The 26554-nt window shown below is 43.4% G+C and overlaps 1 protein-coding gene across 1 annotated transcript; it reads right to left on the bottom strand.

Annotated features, from left to right (window-relative positions):
• Positions 1-457: 457 nt before the first annotated feature.
• Positions 458-25488, bottom strand: col17a1b (collagen, type XVII, alpha 1b). Its single transcript, XM_035754365.2, has 55 exons — positions 25327-25488; positions 23222-23289; positions 22619-22669; positions 22309-22425; positions 21872-22195; positions 21384-21431; positions 21195-21236; positions 21024-21074; positions 20640-20786; positions 20214-20408; positions 19783-19869; positions 19327-19395; positions 19052-19210; positions 18875-18970; positions 18404-18448; positions 18152-18307; positions 15191-15487; positions 14993-15043; positions 14788-14814; positions 14664-14690; positions 14273-14335; positions 14026-14130; positions 13853-13915; positions 11629-11664; positions 11404-11457; positions 11261-11296; positions 9869-9904; positions 9673-9735; positions 9542-9577; positions 9376-9447; positions 9194-9220; positions 9045-9080; positions 8930-8965; positions 8746-8826; positions 8528-8563; positions 8297-8407; positions 7918-8040; positions 7718-7780; positions 7530-7589; positions 7349-7375; positions 7131-7193; positions 6633-6710; positions 6450-6497; positions 4645-4773; positions 4390-4521; positions 4192-4311; positions 3807-3938; positions 3577-3681; positions 3298-3465; positions 3050-3205; positions 2728-2964; positions 2397-2561; positions 2155-2235; positions 1978-2058; positions 458-1880 (listed from the first exon to the last, which is right to left on the bottom strand). Exons 2-55 carry the CDS (start codon positions 23277-23279, stop codon positions 1831-1833), a joined length of 4956 nt encoding a protein of 1651 aa, XP_035610258.2. The 5' UTR covers positions 23280-23289; positions 25327-25488; the 3' UTR covers positions 458-1830.
• Positions 25489-26554: the final 1066 nt, after the last annotated feature.

The raw sequence follows: 26554 nt of genomic DNA, 5'->3' as shown, positions 1-26554 counted from the left end.
ACCACTAGAGGACTCTAATTCTATATGGTTCAGGCATTATCATATTTCTATTTTCTTTGTTTTACAAGCAGTTACTTTTTCAAATACCTACAGGCACAAAACTATTGCAAGTAATTGGATATTGAAAATCAACAGGGGTTGATTTAATATATAGCACGTCATGAGCCTATTGTTGCATTTAGATATAATGTGGGACATCTTATCATCCTGAATAAACATATGCATTTTTGAGGTCAGGTAAACTGTATATAAGATGTTTAATGGACATTTGTGCTGTAAATAAAACAATTATGTTAAACTGTGTTCTTGTTTGTTCTTACTAATAGTATTTATTGTTATTTGTAGAATTTACTTCAAGGTACAAAAAGCTGGTCAACATCAACATGACAAGAGTCCATTTCAGTGCAGTTTTCTTTTCTCCACACAAAATACATTGCAATAATTTTCAATACATGGCTTGACAAGGAATAAACATTTATTGAAAATTAAGTTTTCTGACGTTTTAATGAAAATAAAGAATAAATGACAATTGTTGTTTTGAGTGGTTCAAAAGTGCCCAAGTAACACTTAAACGTTTTGGGTGAAAAATACTTTAATGTTATCAATAAAGCTAAGATCCATAACTATCATTATCTTTTTGAAAAGTACATTTTCCCATGAGTTCCCTTGAGAAAAAGAACTAGAGCTTTATTAAGGTAAACACGATACTCCCACATACTAACTAGAATATCAAAGCGTGCAACCACAACCATGACCAGCAGCCAATGTATCACTCTACTTCAGACTGTTAAACACATTCTTTAGTGCAGGGGTCTCCAACTTTTTCTAGCATGAGAGCTACTGTACTTCAAAACTATTTTTTACTTTCAAATAGGCACATTCTTCTCTTCACCTCTCTTCCCCAGGTCCTTGTTGTACAATATATATTTGTTTTCTAGTAAAATAATTGTTAATAAACAACTCTAAGGGGCCCCATAAAATTACTGTTTTATGTTTTTTTTAAATGTTTTTTACTCTTAATATTAGAGTTATTCATAGACAAATAACTAAAATGTATGTTTTGAGTCCATGTCAATGCTTAAATCACATCAGACGACCAATTTTGAGGTCTGGAAAAAAAACATACATTTCGATTTTTGAGTGTAATTACCCTTTAATTGCACATTTAGAAAGAGAGGAATGTCTGAGTCTATCAATGTCTATGTTAGGCCTACTTCTGCAGCACCTCATGGCAGAGTAAAAAAAAAGGGACACCCAATTGATACGAATAATCATTATATATTTCTGTCAGGTATCACAAGGTTTTTGGGGGTCTCTGTGTACCCACAAGACGGTTATCATTACTAGCATCGCTAACAGGTTACATACAGAGTGATAGACACATTTGGACAATGTGCAATATTGCTTGAAATTAATTGCCAGATATTGTGTTATATTTGGATTTTTAAGCCAATAGTGGCTAACCAGGGGTGGGATAATGTCAATTTGGCTTTGATTGGATGGTTGCCAGGAGCTTTATGTTTATGACAGTTTGCAATGGAACACATTTTAAAAAATCTGTGTACTTTCAGAATTACTTGGCGACCTACTCGTAGGTGGGCTGCGAGCTACTGCAAGCTCGCGACCTATAGTACCTGTCGGAGACCTCTGCTTTACTGCCATTATAACATTTCCATATCATTCATTGTATTCACACTCAAAAAAGAAACTGTAATTGAATAGGCAAGCAGGCATATTCTAACGTAATGTATGATTTTGACTATGCACAGGACAGAAGAGCTGAATAGAAATAAAGCTTTATCGGATAGATTTGGTTAAGCTGAAAACACCTTAAACACCGATGCTCCGACGCCGACGACCAACCCTAACTTCACCTGCACCTGGAAAGAAAACAAGGGAATGAAAAACAGTTGCTGAGCTGCACGTGATTTTGTTTCACAAAAATCCCAAATGGTGCAAGCAAAGTGAAATGTTTACCTTTCTCTCCCTTCTCTCCTCTGTATCCATCCTGACCATGTGGCCCCTGCAGTCCTGGAGGGCCTGGGTGACCCATCTCGCCTGCAGATAGATATACCGTAGTCATGTTATGTCCTAGTGTCAATCCCTGCTGGAAATGTAATTCAACAGTATGACCCTGTAGTATGACTACCGTACCTCTGTCTCCTTTGGGTCCGAGGTACCCCCTGTCTCCTTTCGGACCAGTATTCCCTGGGGGGCCAACAATGGTGCCGTGGGCTAGAGCAGAGAGCACACGCCATGTCAGAGGACAGGAGGCAAGGTCACAAATCTTTTCAGCAAGCATTTGCTTAGCAATTCTTCTGGGTACCACAATTAAATTCACAACTGTGGATTAGTTTAGCATTTAGAAAAAACTGAGAGTTTGCCCCAAACCTTACTTCTAAAGAAGTCCATGAGGTCAGCAGTCACGTTGCCGTAAGCTCCAATGACACGGCTATACCCGGGAGGTCCAGGAGGCCCAGGAGGTCCTGGGAGGCCTTGGGACTCCCAGGAGCCTCCTCGCTGGTGACTCTCAGACAGGATGTCCTGCAGTAAGCCCTGGTCTGGAGGATCAGAGGATAGACTGTTTATATACTGTCTGTTTTAACCTAAAAGGTCACAGCACCGTCTAAGCCACTGTGCAAAGTCAATCAAAGCCTCAAACCCAATCTCAAGTCTCAGCAGAAGCACACAGTTACAGAGACACGCTATTGCTAGTCATTCACTCACTCTTGATGTAGTCTGTCACTCTCAAGGCAACGTTGGAGTAGTCTAGTGGCTCTGTCAATCTCCCAATGTCACTCTGGCGCCGCTCAAGGTCAGAAGAGTAACGTGGGTCACTCTGGGCATAACTCTGACGGTTAGTCTGAACCCTACCAGGTTCTCCAGGGTCTCCTTTGTGACCACGGGGACCCTGAGACCCAGGAGGACCTGGTTGGCCAATGAAGGAGTGCCGTATACTGTCACCTGGGAAATAACACAACAATAGTTAATGTGATGTAGAGTGTCAGGTTAATATCTATTCCAATGGATAGGGAAGAGGTCAACACACTGCTGAGGTACGCCTGGAGTTCTGTGCGGATGCTTTCTCGCTGGTAGTTTCCGATGTTTCTACTATCTCCATAGGAGACTACTCCGTGAGAGTTCCCTGGGGGCCCCTGAGGTCCTGGGGGGCCGGGTGGGCCTGGAGGACCACTGTACCCAGAACCTGAGATGAGACAGAGACAGATGTCAAATCTTCATGGTCTTTGTCGACTGAGTGCAGAAGGATGGAGAACCTGTTAACTGAACCAGACTCACTTTGTAGGTAATGCTGGACGTCCTCTATCCTTAAACCCCCTGAGGCTGAGCTCCTGTAAGATGGCCCTCCTGGGGTACCAGGGGTGCCTGGGGGTCCCGGGATACCTGGAGTACCAGGAGGACCAGGGGCTCCAGCAGAGCGCCCAACCATCGCACGGAATTGTGAATCTTAGAAAGCGGGAAAGTAGGAAGAAGACAAAGAGTAAGCAGTAAATCAAACGTGTTTAAATGATCATAAACACAAGATACCTCTGTAAACCCCAGAGGGTGAGGTCTTACTTTGCAGGAGTGCGGAGATGTCACTAACACCGCTGAAGGAGCCAGGTAGCCCTGGAGGCCCGGTTGCACCCGGAGGTCCAGGCTGCCCACCACCGATCCCACGTTCTATAATAATAATTTTTAAAATGCCATCCACAAGGTGAGAGATTGAAGCCTGGTCCATAAGAAACCCAGAGACATTCATGTTACCCATCCTGTGCGTGTGTTTTGCTCCAGTAGCCCCTACTTACCGTTCATGATTCTGAAGACGTAGGTAGCCACTTCCTGTGGGTCGTAGTTTGCCGTACTTCCTCCTCTGGCTAATGGTCCTGCTGGGCCTGGAGGTCCGGGTGGGCCCATTACATATCGCCGTACGTCATCCCCTGAACCAATCAGTCAATAAATCAATTGTAAGTATTTATACTTTTTTTTATTTGTCCAAACAGCCCAAACATAGTTTTTACAGGTTTTTATTTTTGTACATTCTAGACACATATTACATATATGGCACTTTTTTCACAGTAGTTACAAAGTAGAAATAACATAGTATACATTATATATTGTGTTTTCAGTCATAACTATCAACAGTAAGTTGCTATGGATAAGAGTCTGCTGAATGACCATGTAAGTACTCACTCTGTAGCATAACAATGAGGTCGTTGACAGACATTGAGCCAGAACCAGAGCCAGAGGACCCAGGAAGTCCTGGGGGGCCTGGAGGACCCTGAGCACCACCGCCGAAGCCTGATCCTGAACCTGAGACAAGACAGTACAATCATTAGGCAGCTTCCACTCTTCCACAGAACTACAAAATTGGACAGGAAAGGAACTTACGCTGCAGATAAGCAATGACACGAGAAGATATGTCCTCCACAGAACTAGAGGATCCAGAGGATCCAGGGGCTCCTGGGGGTCCAGGGAGGCCACGGGGGCCAGGAAGACCAGAGGACATACTCCTAGCATTAACTGCAAAGGACAACCAGCACAAGTTAATCTAAGTAGAGTATAAGGCAGCTCGTCACGATATTTCATGTGGGAATTATTACTTCATGACTTAGTGTTCAATGTGCCTTAGAAGAAGACTCTTACTTCGGAGATAGTCGTTGACATACTGACGTAGATCAGGAGGAGCAGAGGCTATGCCTGGAATGCCTGGGTGTCCGGGAGGACCCGGTGGACCAGGAGGACCTGGGAACCCTGGGCCGGCCGCCACAGTGCCTGTCAGAAATTAGATAATTAGATACAATAGTCTTTATTTAATGAGAAGTATCTGCATTCATGATATGGTCAGCTATTTAAAGTTGTGCACATTGCTTCAAAAATGGTTGTTAAACACAGTCGTGGCGAAAATTCCCATTAACTCCTCATGTCTAGTTTTAACCCAGCCTTAGTTGAACGAGCGGATGTTCGGCGTAATCAACGGACTTCCCTACTAACGGGCCCTTCGGAACGCTCCGAACCGGTGACGGAAAACAGGGGAAATTGGTACTTCAAGGGGTCCCTTGACCCAGCCTGTACTCCTTGGAGCTCACCGTGTTTGAAAATGATGTAAGGCGGCCAGTGGCAAAAACTCCCTATTAGTCGGGCCCAGCGGAGAAACCCTGGGAGGACCCTGCTCCTTCGAGTGGCCCTTCCTCTGAGGCTGTACTGGGTCAAGATAAGAAGATTTCACCAGTGGTACCCAACCCACTAGCGGCACCTTTTTTCGGCTATCAGGAGGTGCATCCTGCATTACTTAGCTCACTTCGCAACCTTTTTTCCCTGTGGTGTCGAGGTCGCGCCTGGTTTGGCATGTCCAGGTTTTTGATTTGTTCTCACTGCATTCGTCACCATTATTAGGTGTTGGGGTCCTGTCTACAGGCCCCTTTGTAAACACATTTGTACTCATCACCTTTATTAGGTGTTGGGGCCCGGTCTGAGGGCCCCTTAATTTATAGATTTCTTGCCCGCTATATATATTTTTTTATTGCTGGCACGGCCCCATAGCTTGGGCCTTAAACTTGTCTTTGTACTCATCCCCATTAGTGGGTGTTGGGGTCCGGTCTGAGGGCCCCTTTATTTATAGATTTCTTGCCCGCTATATATACATTTTTATTGCTTGCACGGCCCCATAGCTTGGGCCTTAGACTTCTCTTTTTGCTCCTCACCACAATTGGGTGTTGGGGTCCTGTCCAATGGCCCCTTTGTTCATACATTTCTTGCCCGCTATATATGCATTTTAGTAGCTATATTATGTTGTGGCCCTCTGGTTTTCTGCCAATTTTATTTTGGTTTTTAGTTCCCATTTCTTGTGTAGTATTGTGTTTGCTTGCCCACGCTTCACTATTTTCCGGGGCTTTTCTTTTTAAACAGTCGGATTCCCCTGGTCGGCACCAGTTCTAAGTCAGCTGCTAGGCGCCGGCCGAGGCAACCCGCCAGAGACCCCACGTGAACGAGGCCAACGAGCACTGTAGCTGGGGAGATCCGCGAGAAGGGCCCAGCACGCGTCCAGAGTCGCCGCTGCCAACCACCAACCTAATCCCCACCGATCCACCTTCGGCACGCCAACAGACACCACCCAAATGAACCCCCATAAGCAGCCCCTTGCGAGACCACAAACGAGAGCCCACAAGTTGGACCGCACAACGAACTTCCAGCAGTGGCGAGAGAAGGGAGGCGGAGCAACTGCTCCCCCAGCCGGGGCTCGAGCCCAGCCCCGCTTCGCACCCCAGCCCAGACCCGACCCAGCCCTTAGAGCCAATCCTTATCCTGAAGTTACAGATCTGACTTGCCTACTTCCCTTACATACATTATTCTAACATGCCAGAGGCTGTTCACCTTGGAGACCTTGATGATCTAAGTGTATCTAATGTTGTGGGTGGAATATTGACAGCAGGTCAAAGATGAGTGTTTACCTCTTGCAGAGCCAGGAAGACCAGGAGAACCGGGAATTCCAGGTTCGCCTTGGAAATGTGGAGAATAAGACAACTAGTTATTTCAAAGACTGAGTCTAGACCTGTTACTTTTACAGGCACCACAACCTTCAGAAGCTAAGTGTATTTGTTTCTAATTAAGATTCCCAAGTTTTGGTAGTTTACCTTTCCGTCCCTCTGGTCCAGGAATCCCTGGAGTCCCTGGGGGCCCAGGTGGCCCATGTGTTCCACCGTAGGCTGATGCTGTGTGGAACAAAAGAGCAAAGCAATTAATCAGAAATATTTTGTCCTACTATACATACTTCTAGACTTATTGCCCGTTAACAATGTTTTGACTATGGTCTATGGCAGTGGTTATCAAACCTCTCCTCTGGGCCCCCCAGCCGTTCCATGTATTTGATCTATTCCAGAGCTAGCACCCCCTGATTCAACTTGTCCACTTATTATCAAGCCCAAGACTAGGTGAATTAGTTGAGCTAATTTAGTGATGAGCTAGTCTGTGGGTCCCAGAGGAGAGGTTTGAAAACCACTAGACCAGTGGTAGACTATGGTGGGCCACAATAAATTCTCATTACTGGGTCAATAACCTCCTGTATCAGAGTTGGTCGTGTTTTCTTTCAATCGCTGTTGGCTTAGCCTTGAGTTGAACCAAGATAAGCTCACCTCTTTCAGAGCCTCCTCCTGGTCTTCCTGGGCTCCCTGGTAGACCAGGCTGGCCTGAATCTCCTACAAGGGAACATGGGACACAGGGATGAAGGACAGAGGATTAGTGTTTCCAATGGGAACAACCAATGTGGATCTAGATAAGTAGTTCATTCTGTTATATGAATTGATTTCCACCAAATGTAGCTTTTTAGATTGTAGTGGGACAGACCACATACCTTGGTTTCCTCTTGGTCCTTGTGTACCTGAAGTAAGAATATTTTTTAAATACTTTTAGATGAAGATGATAGGATTAGGAGATTACGTTTGTGATGATAAACAGAGCCAGTTTAGAGTGTGCTGTCAGTACGCATCTGCAATGCCTCTGAAAGGCACGTGAAAGGTGTCTGAAAGGCCTACCAGGTGATCCTTTTGGCCCAGATGGCCCGGGAGGTCCAGGGGGTCCAGAGAAGAATGTTCCTGAAAGAATTATAGTGACAAGCACAGCATTACAATGCAGCCAAAAAAAAGCTCTACAGAAATGTAGAGTCACTTCATGAACTCGATTGCGTTATGGGTTTGGTCATGTAAGTCATGTTGTTACGCACCTGAATTGGGTACAAAGCTTCCTGACTCTCCTTTCTCTCCTCTAGGACCAGGTCTGCCATATCCTGAGAGGCAGAAGCACCAGGAAAATCATACGATGACATCAAGACTCAACATTTAGCCTCATCAACAAACAAAAAAAATCAGTAACTTGTGTGTTGTTGATATTCATTCTTAACATGGACACTTCTCACAGGCTTACCTGGCTCTCCTGGGGGACCAGCTGGTCCTGGGAGTCCTGATCTTGAGTCACCTGCACGTCCAGGGGCTCCAGGGGGTCCAGGGGGACCAGGGGGACCTGGTTGTGCAGGAAGACTGAACTGTCCTGGATGAGGATATCAAGAAGAACTATGAGGTTACACAAGCATCTGACTGTTTTATCCGCAACGTTATGTTTCACTGTGTTGGACTCGAGTGATACTTTTCAATGTGTGCATGCTTGGGCAATAAGGCAATAAGCATTGCTCGAGTCCACAGTGTCTTCTATAACATGCCATTTACATAACACATGTTTATTTGGTTGAAATAATATGAACTTATCCTTTAATTAAATTATAAGCATCATTGAAATGAGTACTCACTCTCAGCTCTGGATGAGCTGACGGTTTCACTGGTTTTCACTGAGATACCTGCCTCTCCCTGGAGTCCCTGAATACCCATCTCACCCTTCAGGCCTCTCTCACCTTTAGGACCTGGGGAAATAAGCATACATACAGTACGTCCAGGACTCTTGGCCAGAAGATAGATAGCATGTATAAGACCAATACTTTAGCTATCCACAGATCCACAGATCCATAGGTTATCTGACTTACCAGACTGGCCAGGAAGACCAGCAGGGCCAATGGGGCCTGAGGAGATTGAAAAGTTGTATTAGAAAACATGTCATTCATATTAACCAAACCAACATAGGTTCACAGCTAGGTAAACTACGTACCGTAGAAACTACATGGTATCGCTATTACAACTTTGTTATGTTGTAGTTGTAACAAACCACAGTGCTACAAAGCTAAACAGGAAGTCTATGTCTGACCTGATAACCCTGGGGGTCCGGCTTGACCGGGTGCTCCGGGGCTTCCTGGGGGGCCGGGGATGGCCACAGAACTGGATCCCCCTGAGGAATCACCACAAGCAGTTTTAGGTACATACTGACAGTCATACAGATGTATAGCTACTGTAAACACATCGCCGCTGTTATGCAATAGTCAACCGGTTACCTGCATTGATGATTCTTCCTGGTTCTCCTGCCTCGCCTAAAAGAAAGTTACACAGTCATCACAATATCAAAGTTTAGAGCCCTCCATTTTCTAAAAACAATGTCAGCTGTTTTACCCTTGGCTCCTGGTTGTCCAGGGTTCCCTGGTATTCCTACAGAGGGAAGAACACTTTAGAGGAAAACTGATGACAAGAGTGATGAAAAGACTTCACTTGACCTTGTCGTCATAATTCTGTTATTACACTAAATCCCAACTGCAACATACCTGGTGGCCCTTGAAGCCCGGGTGTTCCTATAGGGAGAACGATCAGTTAAGATGCATTTCAATCTTCTCTTTCAAGTGGATACAATGTGATCATTTTTTCTATAGAAAAGCCAAGTCAGGATGAACAGGAATGTAAATAAGAGAGGTGTTCAGTGAATATTGAGCGTGACACAGTAGCTTACCTGGTAGGGCTGAGTCCCCTGCAGGCCCAGATGGACCTCTGATCCCTGGTAACCCAGTAGGACCGTGATCACCTGAGGATGACATCATCGTTATATAGGCCTATTGTACATAACACTTGATGTATTGTTTCCTGTCTTTTTACATAGAACATATTATTCCCTCTACCTCTTTGGCCTTTGTCACCATCAATTCCAGGAGTTCCTGTTTAAGAATTAAATAAATGTATTAAACCACGTTAAGCTCTAGAATGAGTTTGGGGAGAATGGTAGAGATTCAAAGTGCAGTAAGCCACTCACCTGCAGATCCTTTGGGTCCTTTCTCTCCGGCTGGTCCTGGCAAGCCTGATAGTCCTGGGTCACCTGAGGGAAAAGACAGTTGATTGGAATACAGTACCTTCAATGCCAGATGCTGCATCATGGGTCATTTAAATACTGAATATGTTGCTTGGGATGAAAGTGCCTTTAGTATATCTATATCACGCCAGCTACGCACCTGCGGCACCACGAGGTCCTTTCTCACCATGGTCACCTATTATAAAAAAATAAAGGTTACTACTTAGCTACTGTATATCATATGGGAAAAACACAGGCATGTTACTGACTCTCTTAGTGGCAGTGGAGGCTGGTGGGAGGAGCTATACGAGGACAGGATCGTTGTAATGGCTGAAATGGAGTGAATGGAATGGAGTCAAACATGTGGTTTCCATATGTTTGATGAAGTTTAAGTTTTTATTGAAGACTCATCAATTCAGTAGGTCCTATGATTGAGTGTAGTCTGGCCAAGGGGTGTGAAGGTGAACGGAAAGGCACTGGAGCAACGAACCATACTTGCTGGCTCTGCCTGGCCAGTTCCACTCTCTCCACCGGGATTCTCTGCCTCTAACCCTATCACGGGGGCTGAGTCACTGGCGTACTGGTGCTCCTCCATGCCGTCCCTAGGAGGGGTGCATCACTTGAGTGTGTTGAGTCTCTGACGTGATCTTCCTGTCCGGGTTGATGCCCCCCTCGGGTTCGTGCCGTGGGGGAGATCTTCATGGGCTATACTCAGCCTTGTCTCAGGGTAGTAGGTTGGTGGTTGAAAATATCCCTCTAGTGGTGTGGGGGCTGTGCTTTGGAAGATTGGGTGGGGTTATATCCTGCCTGGTTGGCCTTGTCCGGGGGTATTGTCGGACGGGGCCACAGTGTCTCCCGACCCCTTCTGTCTCAGCCTCCAGTAATTATGCTGCAATGGTTTATGTGTCGGGGGGCTAGGGTCAGTCTGTTATATTTTGAGTGCTTCTCCTGTCTTATCCGGTGTCCTGTGTGAATTTAAGTATGCTCCCTCTAATTCTCTCTCTCTGTCTCTCTCTCTTTCGTTCTCTTCTCTTGGAGGACCTGAGCCCTAGGACCATGCCTCAGGACTACCTGGCCTGATGACTCCTTGCTGTCCCCAGTCCACCTGGTCGTGCTGCTGCTCCAGTTTCAACTGTTCTGCCTGCGGATATGGAACCCTGACCTGTTCACCGGACGTGCTACCTTGTCCCGGTTCTGCTGTTTTCAACTCTCTCTCTACCGCAACTGCTGTCTCTAACTCTGAATGATCAGCATTGCTTGATGTTTGGGGTTTTAGGCTGGGTTTCTGTATAGCACTTCGTGACATCGGCTGATGTAAGAAGGGCTTAATAAATACATTTGATTGACTGAAAATTTGATTGATTTGACACACCATTTGACACGGTTTAATTTATCCCATTCCAGCCATTACAATGAGCCCGTCCACCTATAGCTCCTACCAATAGCCTACACTGCTTAGCAGTCAATGAATAGATCAATGTTTTCCACTGCCAAAAGTAAAACCACACAATAGATTGTGTCTCTATGTTAACACATAATTCCTCAGACATACCTTTGATTCCCTGAAATCCAGCAGGACCCCTCTCCCCTGTAGCAGAGAAAATGCATTATTGAACAGTTCAATACTAGTATTAATTAATTCAATCAATGATCTCTGGATCAATTAGCCCCACATAATGTAAGGTCATACTGTACCCTTCGGACCAGGTAGTCCTGATTCTCCACGGAAGCCTTGAGATCCTGGTTGGCCTAGAAGCATATACACAATAAAAAGGTTTTAACCTTTCACTGAATGTGCTGTGGAATAATTCCAAAAGGTGTTGCTTGGTATATCTACACTTAATTCAAACTTTCATGTAGGCTACTCAGAGTTTATATCTCAAGTTAGGATTTAGCCCTAAGTGAATGAAGGAGACTGACCTGGCGTACCAGGAGTACCCGGAGCACCCCCTGAGCCTGGAACAGACATTTAGAAAGGAGATTAGAAACCTGATAGAGTGTATGCAATACCCTTCATTTTGAAATACACTTCAGAAGCACAATTTTTTATGGCCACCCTCAGTTTGACATTGGTAGTATACTGTAAAAATGCCAACTTAACCAATTGCTTAATCAGAGTTATTCTGTGAGTTGAGGGGTACTTAAAAACATTGGAGGTAGCTGAGGGGAGCGCGGCTCATAATAATGGCTGGAACGGAGCAAATGGAATGGCATCAAACACCTGGAAACCATGTATTTGAAGTATTGGATACCATTCCACCTATTTCGCTCCAGTCATTACCACCAGCCCGTTCACCCCAATTAAGGTGCCACCAACCTCCTGTGCTTCAAAAGGACAAGAATCAAGCTAATGTGTTAAAGTTTGTTTACTCAAAAAACTCTGCTCGAAGTGAGCTGAATATGAAAAAGCTGATTGAGTAAAATTACAAATTCATGTTTGCCTTTGGAAGGGAACCCTGTAAAAAAGCCATTATTGACCAATGGCTTAATCAGCGTTATTATGTGAGTTGAGTGGACATCAAAAGGACAAGAATTTGAGCTAATATGTTAAAGTTTGTTTACTCAACAAACAGATCGACGTGAGCTGAATTTGAACAAATTACAGGAATTACTCATTCATTTTTGCTCAGAACCACAAAAAAACATGCCCATCATTATCATATTTCCCAGCATCCTCTATTGCAGGTTGGTTTTCAGAATTGCTTGTTTCAATACCTGTGTTTTTGTATGTACATTGATTGGTTGATTAATCTTATGCTACAGAAACATACATTTTTCTAAACTAATCCAATCTGTTAGTAGTTGCAGTTTATATTAATCTTCTCAATGCAGGTTGAGGGTGATTAAAAGTTCCAGTTGTTGGATCTCCTCACGCTGACTGGATTCCAATAGGAATAACCTATCACTTTGTAAGCCAGCATAATGTGACTTGCAGGTTTGATGTGGACTGTAAAAGAGTTTCAGACCACTGTGTTAGGTGGGTCAATTCAACGTCTATTCCACGTTGGTTCAACGTAATTTCATTGAAATGATGTGGAAACAATGTTGATTCAACCAGTGTGTGCCCAGTGGATAGGATCTCAAAGAAAGACCTTATGATATACTCTTACTATACCAAACATTAGGAACACCTTCCTAATATTGAGTGGCACCCCCCCTACCCCACCTTTTGCCCTCAGAACAGCCTCCATTCGACGGGGCAGGGACTCTACAAGGTGTCGAAAGCGTTCCACAGGGATGCTGGCCCATGTTGACTCAAATGCTTTCCACAGTTGTGTTAAGTTGGCTGGATGTCATTTGGGTGGTGGACCATTTTTGATACACACGGGAAACTGTTGAGCGTGAAAAACCCAGCATAGTTGCAGTTGACACAAACCGGTACGTCTGGCACCTACTACCATACCCCGTTCAAAGCCCCATGCATGTCGTCTCTTCCCCATTCACCCTCTGAATGGCACACATACACATTCCATGTTTCAATTGTCTCATGGCTGTAAAATCCTTCTTTAACCTGTCTCCTCCTCTTCATCTACACTGATTGAAGTGGATTTAACAAGTGACAATAATACGGGATCATGGCTTTCACCTGGATTCAACTGGTTATCTATGTCATGGAAAGAGCAGGTGTTCTTAATGTTTTGTATAGTCAGTGTATGTAATGTATTGTCATTCATTTTGCCAAGGGAAATATGCAAATAAGTTTGAATAAATTCTCAAATTGAAATGTATGTTCACTCAACCTAAAATTTGAAGTTGAGTGAACATACAATTCAACTTGAGAATGTATGTTGGTTCAGCTATATGCCCAGATGTTAAGCCAACTCGCAATCCTATTGCAGCTGGTTTCCTTAAAAATATACATTGAATCAATATTTTTTTGTTACAGTGTAGAGCATATCTGTCAAACTCATTCCACAGAGTATCTGTGGGTTTTTGCTCCTCCCTTGTACTTGATTGATGAATTAAGGTCACAAATTACTAAAGAACTCCCATCACCTAGATGTCTAGGTCTTAAATGAAAGTAAAAAGCAAAAACTCACAGACCCTACTGTATAGTCCTCCATAGAATGAGTTTGACACCCCTGGTCTAGAGTGAAGCGCTACTGTATTTATGATCCTCACACAGTCCCACTCATAGCCCTACCTTTGGACCCAGCCGGGCCGACTGGACCAGCAGGACCAAGAGATCCTGATTCACCAGGAGAACCTGTGAGAACAAACCCAAATTGATGATCATTTAACTATTTTTTACCTGGAAAGTGAACCATGTGAGTATGCAGTCTATATAAATGAGGAAAATCTAAATTCACAACCTACCTTTCTCCCCCTTCTCTCCAAACCCTGAGGGTCCTGGCTCCCCTCTGGGCCCTCCAGGCCCCTCTCGGCCCCTGAGCCCTTGTGGCCCCTCAGCTCCATGGTCACCTACACACACATGCACACACACATGCACATAGTTTGACTTGTAACCCACTTGTTTAAATGGGTCCATATTAGCTTTTTGATAAAAGTTACCAAATGAATCAACACAAGTAATAACAAAAAAAAAGGGTTAATGTTATTGTACCTTGACTTCCTTTTTGTCCTTTGGGTCCTTCGTGTCCTGGGTGACCAATGGCACCTGGAGGACCTGAAGTCAAAGGTGAGAGGTCAAAAATGTGTGACATAAGTACCAAGTTATTCTTAAAAGTCATACTGTACTGTCAAGGTAGCCTAGTGGTTAGAGTGTTCTGACTAGTAACCGAAAGGTTGCAAGTTCAAATCCCCGAGCTGACAAGGTACAAATCTGTCGTTCTGCCCCTGAACAGGCAGTTAACCCACTGTTCCTAGGCCGTCATTGAAAACAAGAATTTGTTCTTAACTGACTTGCCTAGTAAAATAAAGGTAAAAAAAAAAAAAATGTAACTAGTACTGAACCAGCATAATGGTAACTTCCACATCATACTCATTGTCCTTACCTGGCAGTCCTGGGAAACCATTGTCACCTGAAACAAAGAAAATTCCGTTTACACACTTGGTGACAGCAAACTTCAAATTAAAGTACAATAAATACATTTATTTTTTAAGTCTTAAAAAACAAACCTTTAGTTCCATGATTCCCTGCATCGCCTGAAGCAAAGTAAACAGAATACATGAAACAAAGCAGAAAGAGCATTGAGACAGAATAACTCCTTAAAGTATCAGTGTAGAGACATAATTCTTTGAATATCCTTGGATTAGACAATTGTCTCCATTGTTTGTACTCACAAAATACACATACTGACAATATTTTCACAAGAGATCTTACCTTTAGTTCCCGGCTCTCCTCTGTCCCCTTTCATTGAAGAGGTAAGAAGGGCTGTGAAACAAAATAACAAAATAAGCACAAATTGGGGGAAAAAATGAATGCTTAGTGAATTCAGTAAATGTTTAATGTACATCTACCATAAATGGTGAATGTATTTCTTATGTTCGAGTTCTAGTCATGTTCATGTGTGTACAATACCTCTGAATGACTGAGACTGCATCTCAGCTCTCAGTAGTTGCTGGATGGTCCTCTGGAGGGCAGCATTGTCTGTGTGCCCGGCGATGCCAGTGCCCGTGCCAGTGCCCATCCCCATGCCCAGGCTGGTATCCAGGTTCAGGGTGTTGTCGGAGCGGGCCGCGCCCCCAGTGTCCATGTAGGTGCCAGACTGGGGGTTGTGGATGTCGTTATTGGAGGCTGACAGGCGGCTGGCATGAGCAGCGGTGGAGGTGGACTCCAGAGCTGCCACTCGAGACTTCAGATTCCTCACGTCCTCCGCTGTGGAGGGACACAGAGTGTGAGAAATGTTTCTACAGGTAAAGATGATTGAATACAAGTTCACTATGTTCGGTATCTCTACATGTTTTGACTATATTGTGTGCATTGGTCCTCGTTAACTATACAGATGTAGGATCTTAATTTAATCACTCTTTTGTTGCAGAGAGCTTCGTGATTTACATAAATTCACTGAAAACCCACACAAACACACAGTTTTATTACCGTTTTTTTTCAACTGCTAATATGCGTTGGTCAAAACTGAAGTCACATTGTCAAAACTTTTCACACAGTCAGTGAAAAAGAAGTGCATGTGGTCCAAACTGTGAATCATTTTTCATTGCTTTCACACAAAATGCATTCAATGACCACATTCTCCGAAATCCATGAATCCATCCTCTTTTCACATTCATACTCCATCACCTGCAAAACTATATATTTGCAGCACGTTTTCAAATGCTGACACACTGTTTCCAAAACTGTTAAAAACACATTCAAAACAGAATGATGGCAAATGTCGTGCAGTTCTGCAGTAAACATATAAACATATAGAAAGTCTCAGCAGAATAGCTGATCATTCCAAACACAGCTGATTGTAATTTTAGCTGAAAGTCTACCCAAGTGTCCTGTTTTTAGTCTCGTTACCAAACAGACAAAAGAGGACGGCTTCGAAATAATTTAATTTGTAAACATAAACATGGATCAAGGAAGACAGATTGGTGGGGAAAGAAGAGTGGCAGAGAGAGGGAGAATATGTGGAGGACAAAGGAGAGGAAGACCAAGAGCGGTGGTCTCTGATGAGATAAGGGCCACAATTATTGGCCATGTTGTAAACCATGGTCTCTCTTTGAGAAAGGCCGGTTTAAGGATGCAACCAAATCTGCAGCGTTCAACAGTTGCATCAATAGTATGAATTTTCTGGCAAAACAACAGGTGAGATGTGCATCCTTCAATGATAATTGAACTACATACTACAGTACAATACAGCATGTTCACATTTTTACATGTACTTACATTTAGAAATATATTGATTGTTTTGTGTTTTTCAGTAGGATCCAATGGTTGAGGGAGAGGCAGAATGTTATTAGATGGGCAGGAAATGTCCATTGTTGACATGGTAATTGGCAACAATACAATAAAATGGCGGGAAATTCGGGACAGAGTGCTGACAGACTAGATCATTTTTGGCAATGTGACTACGGTCAGCAAAACGACAATTGCTAGAGTCCTAGAGAAACAGAAAATAAGGATGAAGCAGTTGTTCACTGTACCCTTTGAGAGAAACGGTGAACCTGTGAAAGAACTCCGGTATCAATATATCCAGGTAACATGTTGGTTCAATAACCAAACAAGGTACACAGCTATTCATAATGTCAAGTACTGTGGATTTACTGTATTTTAGAGATTAATGGAGATGGAAGCCAGGCAAACTGCATATACATTCATCTTTGTGGATGAAGCTGGATTCAACCTGGCAAAAACACGCCGCAGGGAAAGAAATGTGTTTGCACTTAGAGAAACCGCGGATGTCCCAGGCCAGAGAGGAGCTAACATCACAATGTGTGCAGCACTGTCCAATGATGGTTTGTTTTTACACAAACCACTCATTGGCCCTTACGATACAGAGGCTCATGTGGTCTGGACGACCTGCATAATCGAATTGTGCCGGTGAAGGAGAGAGGGGCAAGAAACTCCCCTACCTTCGTTGTTGTGTGGGATAATGTGGCATTCCACACTTTGCTGCAGTCACAGACTGGTTTGCTGCACATCCCAGGATGTCAGTACTATTCCTGCCTCCATACTCCCCCTTCCTAAACCCCATAGAGGAGCTTTTCTCTGCTTGGAGATGGAAGGTTTATGACCACCATCCACATGACCAGATGTCCTTACTAGATGCCATGAATGCAGGGTGTGGAGACACTTCTCCTGAAGACTGTCAGGGTTGGATTAGACATTCCAGAAGATACTTCCCAAGATGCATCGCCAGAGAAGACATAAGATGTGATGTTGATGAGAACTTGTGACCAAATGTAGGAGAGAGGGAGAACTAGAACCCTCACAGTACTGTACAGTATGAGTGATTATACTATACATGTTGTTCTTGTTTGTAATTATTATTGCAGCCCTGGAATTTCAATAATTATTTTTTTGTATCAACTTTTTATTTTCCACCAGTAAATTACTATGTGCAAAGATATAGAAAAATAAAGGCTATTGAAGCAAATTGCTGCATTTCTGATGAATTCTTGTTACATATACTTTAGTACAGTCAATAAAGTGAAAAGCTGCTATTCTTATTCCATAATCAAATACTGATTTATGTGACAAATCATTCAAGCTTCAAAGAGAAAAGTTCATCATTTACGTAATGCTCCCTGTTAGTGTTTTTTAGGTTAGTGTGTTATGAGTGACAATGTATGCTTTCTGAGTGAGAATTGTTTTGATAAAGTGGCTTCAGTATTGACAGATGCTTGTTTGCAATTGAAAAAAACTATAACAGTATTGCACTTTTAATGTAGCCTACTTTTGTTCAGCTAATAGCCTAACCAAACGTTCAAATCCTGTTGCTGCAGGATTATTTTACTATGACCATACTGGTCAAATTAGGATCCTACATCCTATAGGTCATAAGGTCAGGGGAAACTCTTGTCCCTAAACATGACTGACCCAGGGCAATGAGCCCGAAGAGCAGGCCCAGGAGCAGCAGGGAGAGCAGGAGCAGTCCTAGCAGCCACTTCCACCAGGAACAGCAGGAGTCCTCACACCCACAGCAGCCCCCACCTCGTCCTCCGCTGCTGTAGTAGTCCCCCTCTTTTTGGATCTCTGACAGGGAGGGGGAACAGAGAATATGATAGGTGGGTTATGGATGAAGTGTGAGATACAAATGGCCAACTACTGACATATTTAAATCACAAATACCTGCATATGTTGCTTTGTCTTTTGTTGACACTAGGGGTGATCCATCTAAGGGATAAAATGGTGATGTATCAGCAGCATTCTCTTCACTGTGTGCATGTGTGGACGTGTTTAACGAGCTATACTTGTGGGGACCAGAAGTTCCCACAAGAATAGTAAAGAAACAATTTGACCAACTGGGAACGTTTTTACATTTCTAGAGGGTTCAGGGTTAAGGTTAGAATTAGTGTTAGGGTTAGAATAGGTTGAAGGTTAAGAGCTAGAGTTAGTTTTAGGATTAGGGTTAGGAGCTTGGGTTAGGTTTAGGGTTAATGTTTTCAGGTGTGTGTGTGTGTGTGTGTGTGTGTGTGTGTGTGTGTGTGTGTGTGTGTGTGTGTGTGTGTGTGTGTGTGTGTGTGTGTGTGTGTGTGTGTGTGTGTGTGTGTGTGTGTGTGTGTGTGTGTGAGTGAGTGCACATATAAAAATGGTGCTTACAGTATGAATTGGACTCAGACTTCAGAAGGACTGGTGCAGTCTCACTGTAGCTGGACACCATCTTCTCCTTCTTTAGAGAATCACCAGACAGTGAACCTGTGATAACATACACAGAAGTTAATATCACATCAACATTAAAAAGCAGTGAATACTCTGATATTGAAGGAGCTGTCTTACCCCCAACACTGCGAACACTGCTAGTGAAGTGTTTTCCACTGTCTTTTGTGAGGGTGAGCACCTCAGTATCTCTCTTGACTGGAACATTCTCCTTCTGCAGCACAAGGTACTTTAAGTCTTTCCTGTATGCGTCATCAGTGTGAGACCTCAAAGCAGACACTATGGAGAAACACAAATAGTCCTTTAAAAACACAAGTTGCCATAAACATGGTTCTCTAATTCAGTATCACAAATCTATACATTAAGTTCAGCAATCCTCTAAACTCTAGACTTACTTGCAGAGGTTGACACTCCGGTGCTGACGAGACCACCACCATTCGATATGTTCTTCTGCACTCCATATCCTGCTTGCACACACGCACATACACACATGCACACACACACACACACACACACACACACACACACACACACACACACGCACGCACGCACGCACGCACGCACGCACGCACGCACGCACGCACGCACGCACATGCACACACACACACACACACACACACACACACACACACACACACACACACACACACACACACACACACACACACACACACACACACACATACACACACATACATACACACACACATACACGCACGCACGCGCACGCACACGCGCACACACACACACACACACAGACACAGACACAGACACAAAGTGTTAATTTCATGAGTGTCTAAGTCTATTAAAATGTATACTCTCTGTAGGATGAGGAGGTTCTACTACCATACCTGTCAAAGTGCCTGAATGTGCGTTAACTCCACTGGTAGTGAGGACACTACTGGACGTGGGCGCCAAGTTATTCTGGAATCCATACACTGCAGCAGTCACAGACAACACACAGAATTGTACTCAAAGCTGTGAGACTTTATGTCGAAACGGAACATTTGCTTTACATTTTCTGAAACATGAGAGAATGCACTAGAAGAGCGCTTGCTAAACTGTGAGGTGAAGATATACACCCAAAACTATTTACTGAGTTCAGACGGATCAATAAGAATCATGAAAAACATACAGTATGTAGTACCCAATATAGCTAAGTGGGGGGCGCTTTTCTGAAGGCAGCATCTGCCGTCTTATTGGATATAATTGAACTGGATCCAAATTTGGTTGCCCTAACATCATCCAGAGTGCTGCTCAATGCTCTCATTGGTTGTCTCACCTGACAAGGAGGAGGGTGAGGTGGTGTTGAGCAGGGAGGACCCCAAGCCTGGAGACATGTTGTTTGTGTTACTATGGTAACCGTATGCGCTGCTGCTGTTGCCAGTGGCAGAGGAGATGGGCAGCGTAGAGCTAGTCCAGCAGTAGGAAGAAGGTAGGCCAGAGTCCAGGGTAGTGGTCTCATACTGCCCAGAGACTAGAGGGACCAGGGAAGAAAGAGAATGTAAATTGAGGCTTTTTATATGCCCCAATAGGAGGAGGTAGGTCGACAGCAACAGCAAAAACCATCTCCAGCCATAAATCTATGGTAAAACATAAATAAATATAACCTAACCATCTGACTCTTGATGACTCCTGCAGGTGTGTGTTCTTGTTTAGCATGCTACAGGTGTGTGTACATGGTCTGTGTGTGAACTGCGTAGCTTACCTGACTGGGAGGCCTGGGTGACAATCTTGGCCTCGACGGTGGCCTTCCTGGGGACAGGCAGGGTGGAGGAAGCGGAGGAGCGGGTGGGGCTGACACTGTTGGAGCGTCCTCCCTTCACCAGCCTCTTCACATCATCCAGCTCAGTCCCTGTGTGGAAGTCAACTGAGTCAGTAATGCTGTTACTGAAATGGTAACCTCACATCACAACTGATCCACCAGATCAAAATGAATCAACTAAAATGGTGTCCAAATAGCTCTGTCAGATAAAAAATAAAACTCCCCATGCTGCTATTCATTGCCACACAATATCTCAAAAACAACAGCATGACATATATTTGATGAATTGTGTCGAGAAACAATTTTCCTGAAGACATATCAACTCACATCTGCCAGCACTGGGAGAGGCACTCTGCAGTCTGGCTCTGATTTCACTCTCTGGAATATCAAACACATTATTATTACTGGTGTTTTATAGTCACCTTGTCATTATCAGTATGACAGGGTAAGGGAGGAATAGAGGTGAGAAAGCAGAAATAAATAGAAGTATTGGTATACCTCTGCTCTGGCTCCTCCCTATTCTAGTGGCACCTGACCCTGCTGAAAAGAAATACACATATTGATATCATGTAGATTTTGACTAAATTGGATTTTATTGAAATGTCAGTATGATCTCTATAGTCACAATGTAGCTACAATAAATACTCCTATACATAATTCTAAAATGTATTGATATAAAACAGTTACCATAGTCTTTCCGTGTAAACTCGGGGGAGGAGTTGCCACTTGAGCTTCCTGAATGAAAACAGGTCAAGACAGAGTAGTCATTTACACTAACACACATTTAGAAGCTGCACATACACGCACGCACTCACACACACACACACACACACACACACACACACACACACACACACACACACACACACACACACACACACACACACACACACACACACACACACACACACACACACACACACACACACACACACACATACATATCAAAGGAGGCTGGTTGGAGGAGATATAGGAGAACGGGCTCATTTTAATGACTGGAATGGAATCAAACACGTTGTTTCCATGTGTTTTATGTGTTTGGTGTCATTCCATTGATTTTATTCCAGCCATTACAATGAGCCCGCTCTCCTATAGCTCCTCCCACCAGCCTTCTCTGACACACACACACACACACACACAAAATCAACAGTGTGATTGGTTGGATCCTCCCTTACCGTCGTAGCCTCCTGAGCGACTGGCCATACTCTTCCTTTCCAGGAAGCCAGGGGAGAGACCCCCAGGCGAGGCAGAGCTCTGGGCTCTCCTGGAGCACCCTGACGAGCTGCTCTTTACTTTTGACCCGGTGCTTCCTCCATACACTCCTCCGTAGCCTGAGCCACCCCCACTGCCAACACCTCCGCCGCCTCCTCCACCTCCCCCACCGCCACCACCTCCCCCTCCACCACCTCCCCCTCCACCATCTCTACCACCCTCAGAGTAGTCCCCCATGTAGAACCCTGATGAGGAGCTGGATCCTCCGGCATTGACACCCACAGAAGCTGGAGGGGCAGAGAGCATGGGTTAATCCCCCTAAGTATTTTCAGTCGTAGCCTAATGTCCATGTTCCAGATTAAAAATGTACAAATGAACATTTTAACAGATCTATTCTCACATGAGGAAAAGTTAGTTCCACTGCTGTTCTGGGTTAAAATGTTCTTTTCCAACCACAGGCCTCCAGCATTGCTGGACATGGTCCTGTGGGTACTACTTTTTGATCCACTGCCACCCTCTGGTAGATAAAGAGATACATGGCCACATTCTTCAACAGTTCTTTCAATGTGTTAGAGCAGTCCAACTCTCAGAATGTTCACAAAAACATAGTGTGAAATGATAATCAAATTATTACAAAATCTGCATTACCAATACCTTTAATCAAACAATTTAACAGTTTGAGGGGAATTTTAAGAGTACAGAAAACTTACTTGGAGGTAAAGATACCAATCTACTTGTCGAGGTTGTAGTTTCTGTCACAACTGGAGACAAAGAGAAGAAAATCACATACAAATGTATATTCAATTTATAAGATCCTATATCTGTGTTTGGTTATCACATTTTACAGTCACAAATAGACACTTGAAAAGGGTCGATTTGGGATTCAGCAGAGGATTTGCAATAACTTTAAGAAGCCACTGGGTGGCACCCTGTATCTACAATATGGACTGTCCAATTCAATCAATTTAAACAAAAACATTCCACAACACCTCCCTGGGCTACACCCTTCCCCTAGCAACAACCCCCTCTGTATTCAGGATCTACCAAATAGGTGCAAGGAACATAGTGATGATGACTTCACCCAGCCCACTAATAGGCTGACTGGGGATAATTGCTTTCATCCAGACATTTCACATCTGTGTATTAAAGGTGGAATTAGACTGGTTTATTCAGACAGGAATGGAACTGGAAACGCAGTAAATCGCATGACTAGCAGTTAATGACTATCATAGATCTCTACTATACATACAATAGACAAAATAATAAATATCTCAACAAGGTCGACATTAGAACTGCAAGAAGGCAATTCTCACCCTTTCCCCCGGAGCTTCCTCCTGAGTGGTTTCTCTTTCTTGTTGTTAAATCATCCATCCCATGTTATCTGGTGAAGTGAGACCACATTTAGGGAAAATAATATGTCAATAGCATTAGCGTATTAACTGACTTCAACAACTGAACTAAAAAGCTTTTAGTTGTGTGGTCAAGCATTTTTTTTGTTACCATTGTATTTTTTTGCTAAAAATTAAAGGTTAACAATGAGAATAAACAGCTTAATTTCTTAAACCAGTAACACTCTCAAAAATACAGCACACAAGCCAAGTATATGTCTGAACACATACTGTACTCATTTTTATATTCCCGAGGGCAGAAAATCACCTCCCGCAGTCACTACTTTCATGAAAGCACTTATAGACACAGCTCATTATAAACTAGATAACCTCAATTGATCTCAAATAACAACATCAGTGATAGTTTACCAGCGTATTAAGTGCAGATTAAACACAGACTGATAACATTTGTTTTGCTTTTCAAAGAGTTATCAGCTAGCAACTGCAACTGATCATTTTACAGTAGATACTGAAAATTGGCCTATTTAAAGTTTCCTCTTAGTTTAGTTAACATGCACAGCACAGCATTATCATTCTTACAATATAAATTATAATCGCACAAACGGTTCACAGGCCTACTCCGACCAATCTTAGCCGTTGCACCAAGAGAGCCAAACCTCTTGACGAGGTTGCTACAGTAGGTGTTGGGTTAAGGTCACTACATTGTAGAGGACCTGGATTTTCAGATAGGCCTTCTCGTGCAGGCATTACATGTTACACAGAGATCATCCATAATTGTTGTAGGGAGTAGCCTAGTTTGGTGTTTTACAAGCAGATTCATGAAGCTTTTTGAGCTTCTACTATTATTTTGTTTGCTGTGTTCGTTAGAGGCATTTACACATTTACAGCCAGTGCATGAAATTGAATAGCATAACTACTTAGCCTACCCCAGGAAAAGCCCTCAATTCCCAAAAGGAGATTATGTACACCTGAGCAAGCAGCTTTTGAATGGACCTGAGGCCTGAGGTAAAATAACTTTGCAGTCTTCTTTGAAGATCCCATGGTAATCAAAGAACAAAAAACCCTGGTGCATTGTACTGTTCTGAGGACACAAAGGATCATCCTTTCTAACTTTGGCTCGTCTCTCTACCACACCCAGATCTATAGAATGCATTGGAGACTTTGGGCATTTTGAAAATCAGTTTCAGACCCCTATCTACAGACCTACTATGATTTAATATAATTTCCATTTCATTAGGTTAGGCGTATCTTCAGTTTCTGTGTCCGCACGCTCAACTCAAATTTCCATGGTCAAAACTGAATGTGCTAAAACAGGGACTAGAATACCTGCTATCATTCTAAAATAGGACATAAACACCGCACAAACGGCACATCTCAGAACAAGTTTTTGGTCATTGAATAACGTAGCTACATCCCTGTTAGACTGCAATAACATTCATTCTGTATGACTGCTTATTATTAGCCTATGCCCGTGAGATAAAAAGGCTTAGCCTATGTATAAAAAAAAAAGAATTTAAAAAAGAAAGAATAACAAAGCATTTGTTTAATTAAGCGAGTCTGTCACAATTGTTTAGCTCTTCAATTTCTTCCATAGAAAAGGTCCTATGCCTCCCATAAATGTAGTTGCAACAATCAAAATACAACAAACCCAGAATTTAGAAGACCTGCAGGTGCGGTCAAACAACAAAAACATTGATCATCATGAAGTGGACGTATACCTTTACATAGTGTCTCAACCAAGGAACTAGACAACAGACAAAATAGTCCTACAGAAGAAAGTGATACACCAATCTCTAAAATTATAGGTGTCCTAATGCCAAGGTATTTAAAGTTAGTGACGCCTAAAGCCACACAACCATAATTAACCTGCTGTCTTTGTGTCTTGGGGAACTAACTAGCCTACCACCTACCTTACAGTAATTTACAGCAACAAACAACAGCTAAATCAACATTTTTCTCCCAAAAAGTATTTTTGAATTATCAGTGCAATATGCACTTTTAAAACCTGCAAGTTCATCAAACAGTCAAACAACAAACATATATCATCATCAAGTGGACCCGTGGCATACCTTTAGTGTGTGTCAATTGGAGAATCTTCAGTCAACTTCTGAAGAAGATAAATAAAATCCACTAAGATAGTCCAACTGATATCCGTCAGGTAGTGAATGTTGTTGATGTTACTGTTGCAGGGTAGGGAAGTGGTTTGTCCTTATACCTGCCTCTTTTTTTTATTTTCTCTCAACTTTCTCAGGCAAGTCATAACAGGGCAATGGGCTTTTGTCCCAATCCAACCACACCCATCACCGTTGCTTGGCAGGTAACAGGTAGGCTACCCAGCACGGCTTGAAAGAAACAGTGCCCTCGGGAATGACAAATTAACTTTTCACACTCAAAACATGTGCATACTCGGAGATAGGAGTTTGAGTAGTGTCTAGATATTCTAGAGCCTTTAACTTTAACACACACACACACACACACACACACACACACACACACACACACACACACACACACACACACACACACACACACACACACACACACACACACACACACACACACACACACACACACACACACACACACACACACACACACACACACTAACCTCCCGTGCCTGGACAAGACCTACTTTAATACTGATTTCAAAGTTACAGAAACATGCAGTTGCCTACTGTGTGTATAAAGTTCCACAACCTAGATAGCTATGCTTTGTTGATGATTGAGAATAGGAAAAGGAACATTTGATAGCAAAGGCTCATTGAATGGTGTGTTCTACCAATGTCCATTGAGTCCAATATAACAAGATGGAGCATGTGCAAATGCCTTTTCATTGATTCCTTATTGCTGTGAGGGGGAGGATGGAACACATGAGGATGTTTCATTAGGAGGGCTGCCCAGGATCCCGGCAGTCACAAGTCTTCTCCTCTGCTGTCCTGAGGGGTTGGTTGGCTGCCACCCTGCTCTCGTCGGGTGGGTACCAGTCTCCACCCACCACACCCTCCAGAAACAACCACCCACCCTGCATGACTCACTCCGGGATACACCTCTTAATCTGCAATTATCAGTGAAAACACATTGTGCTCTTCAGCTTTTGAATGATGAATGATTCACAGGCTTGAATGATGCATTGCTGAGAAATCTGTGTTTGCTCCGAATCGGCTATTTAATGTCCGAAAAAAAGTGTGGTAGAGGTTTTTAAGTGGTTCTTCACATGCATTTGGTATTTGGATGCCATCAGCTTCTTCACTGATAGTTACCATAAAATGACACCGGTATTTTTATTATAGTATACAC

Source organism: Oncorhynchus keta, chromosome 36 (assembly GCF_023373465.1).
Source record: "Oncorhynchus keta strain PuntledgeMale-10-30-2019 chromosome 36, Oket_V2, whole genome shotgun sequence".
Taxonomy (NCBI): domain Eukaryota; kingdom Metazoa; phylum Chordata; class Actinopteri; order Salmoniformes; family Salmonidae; genus Oncorhynchus; species Oncorhynchus keta.
This window is presented reverse-complemented; position numbering and strand designations above follow the sequence as displayed.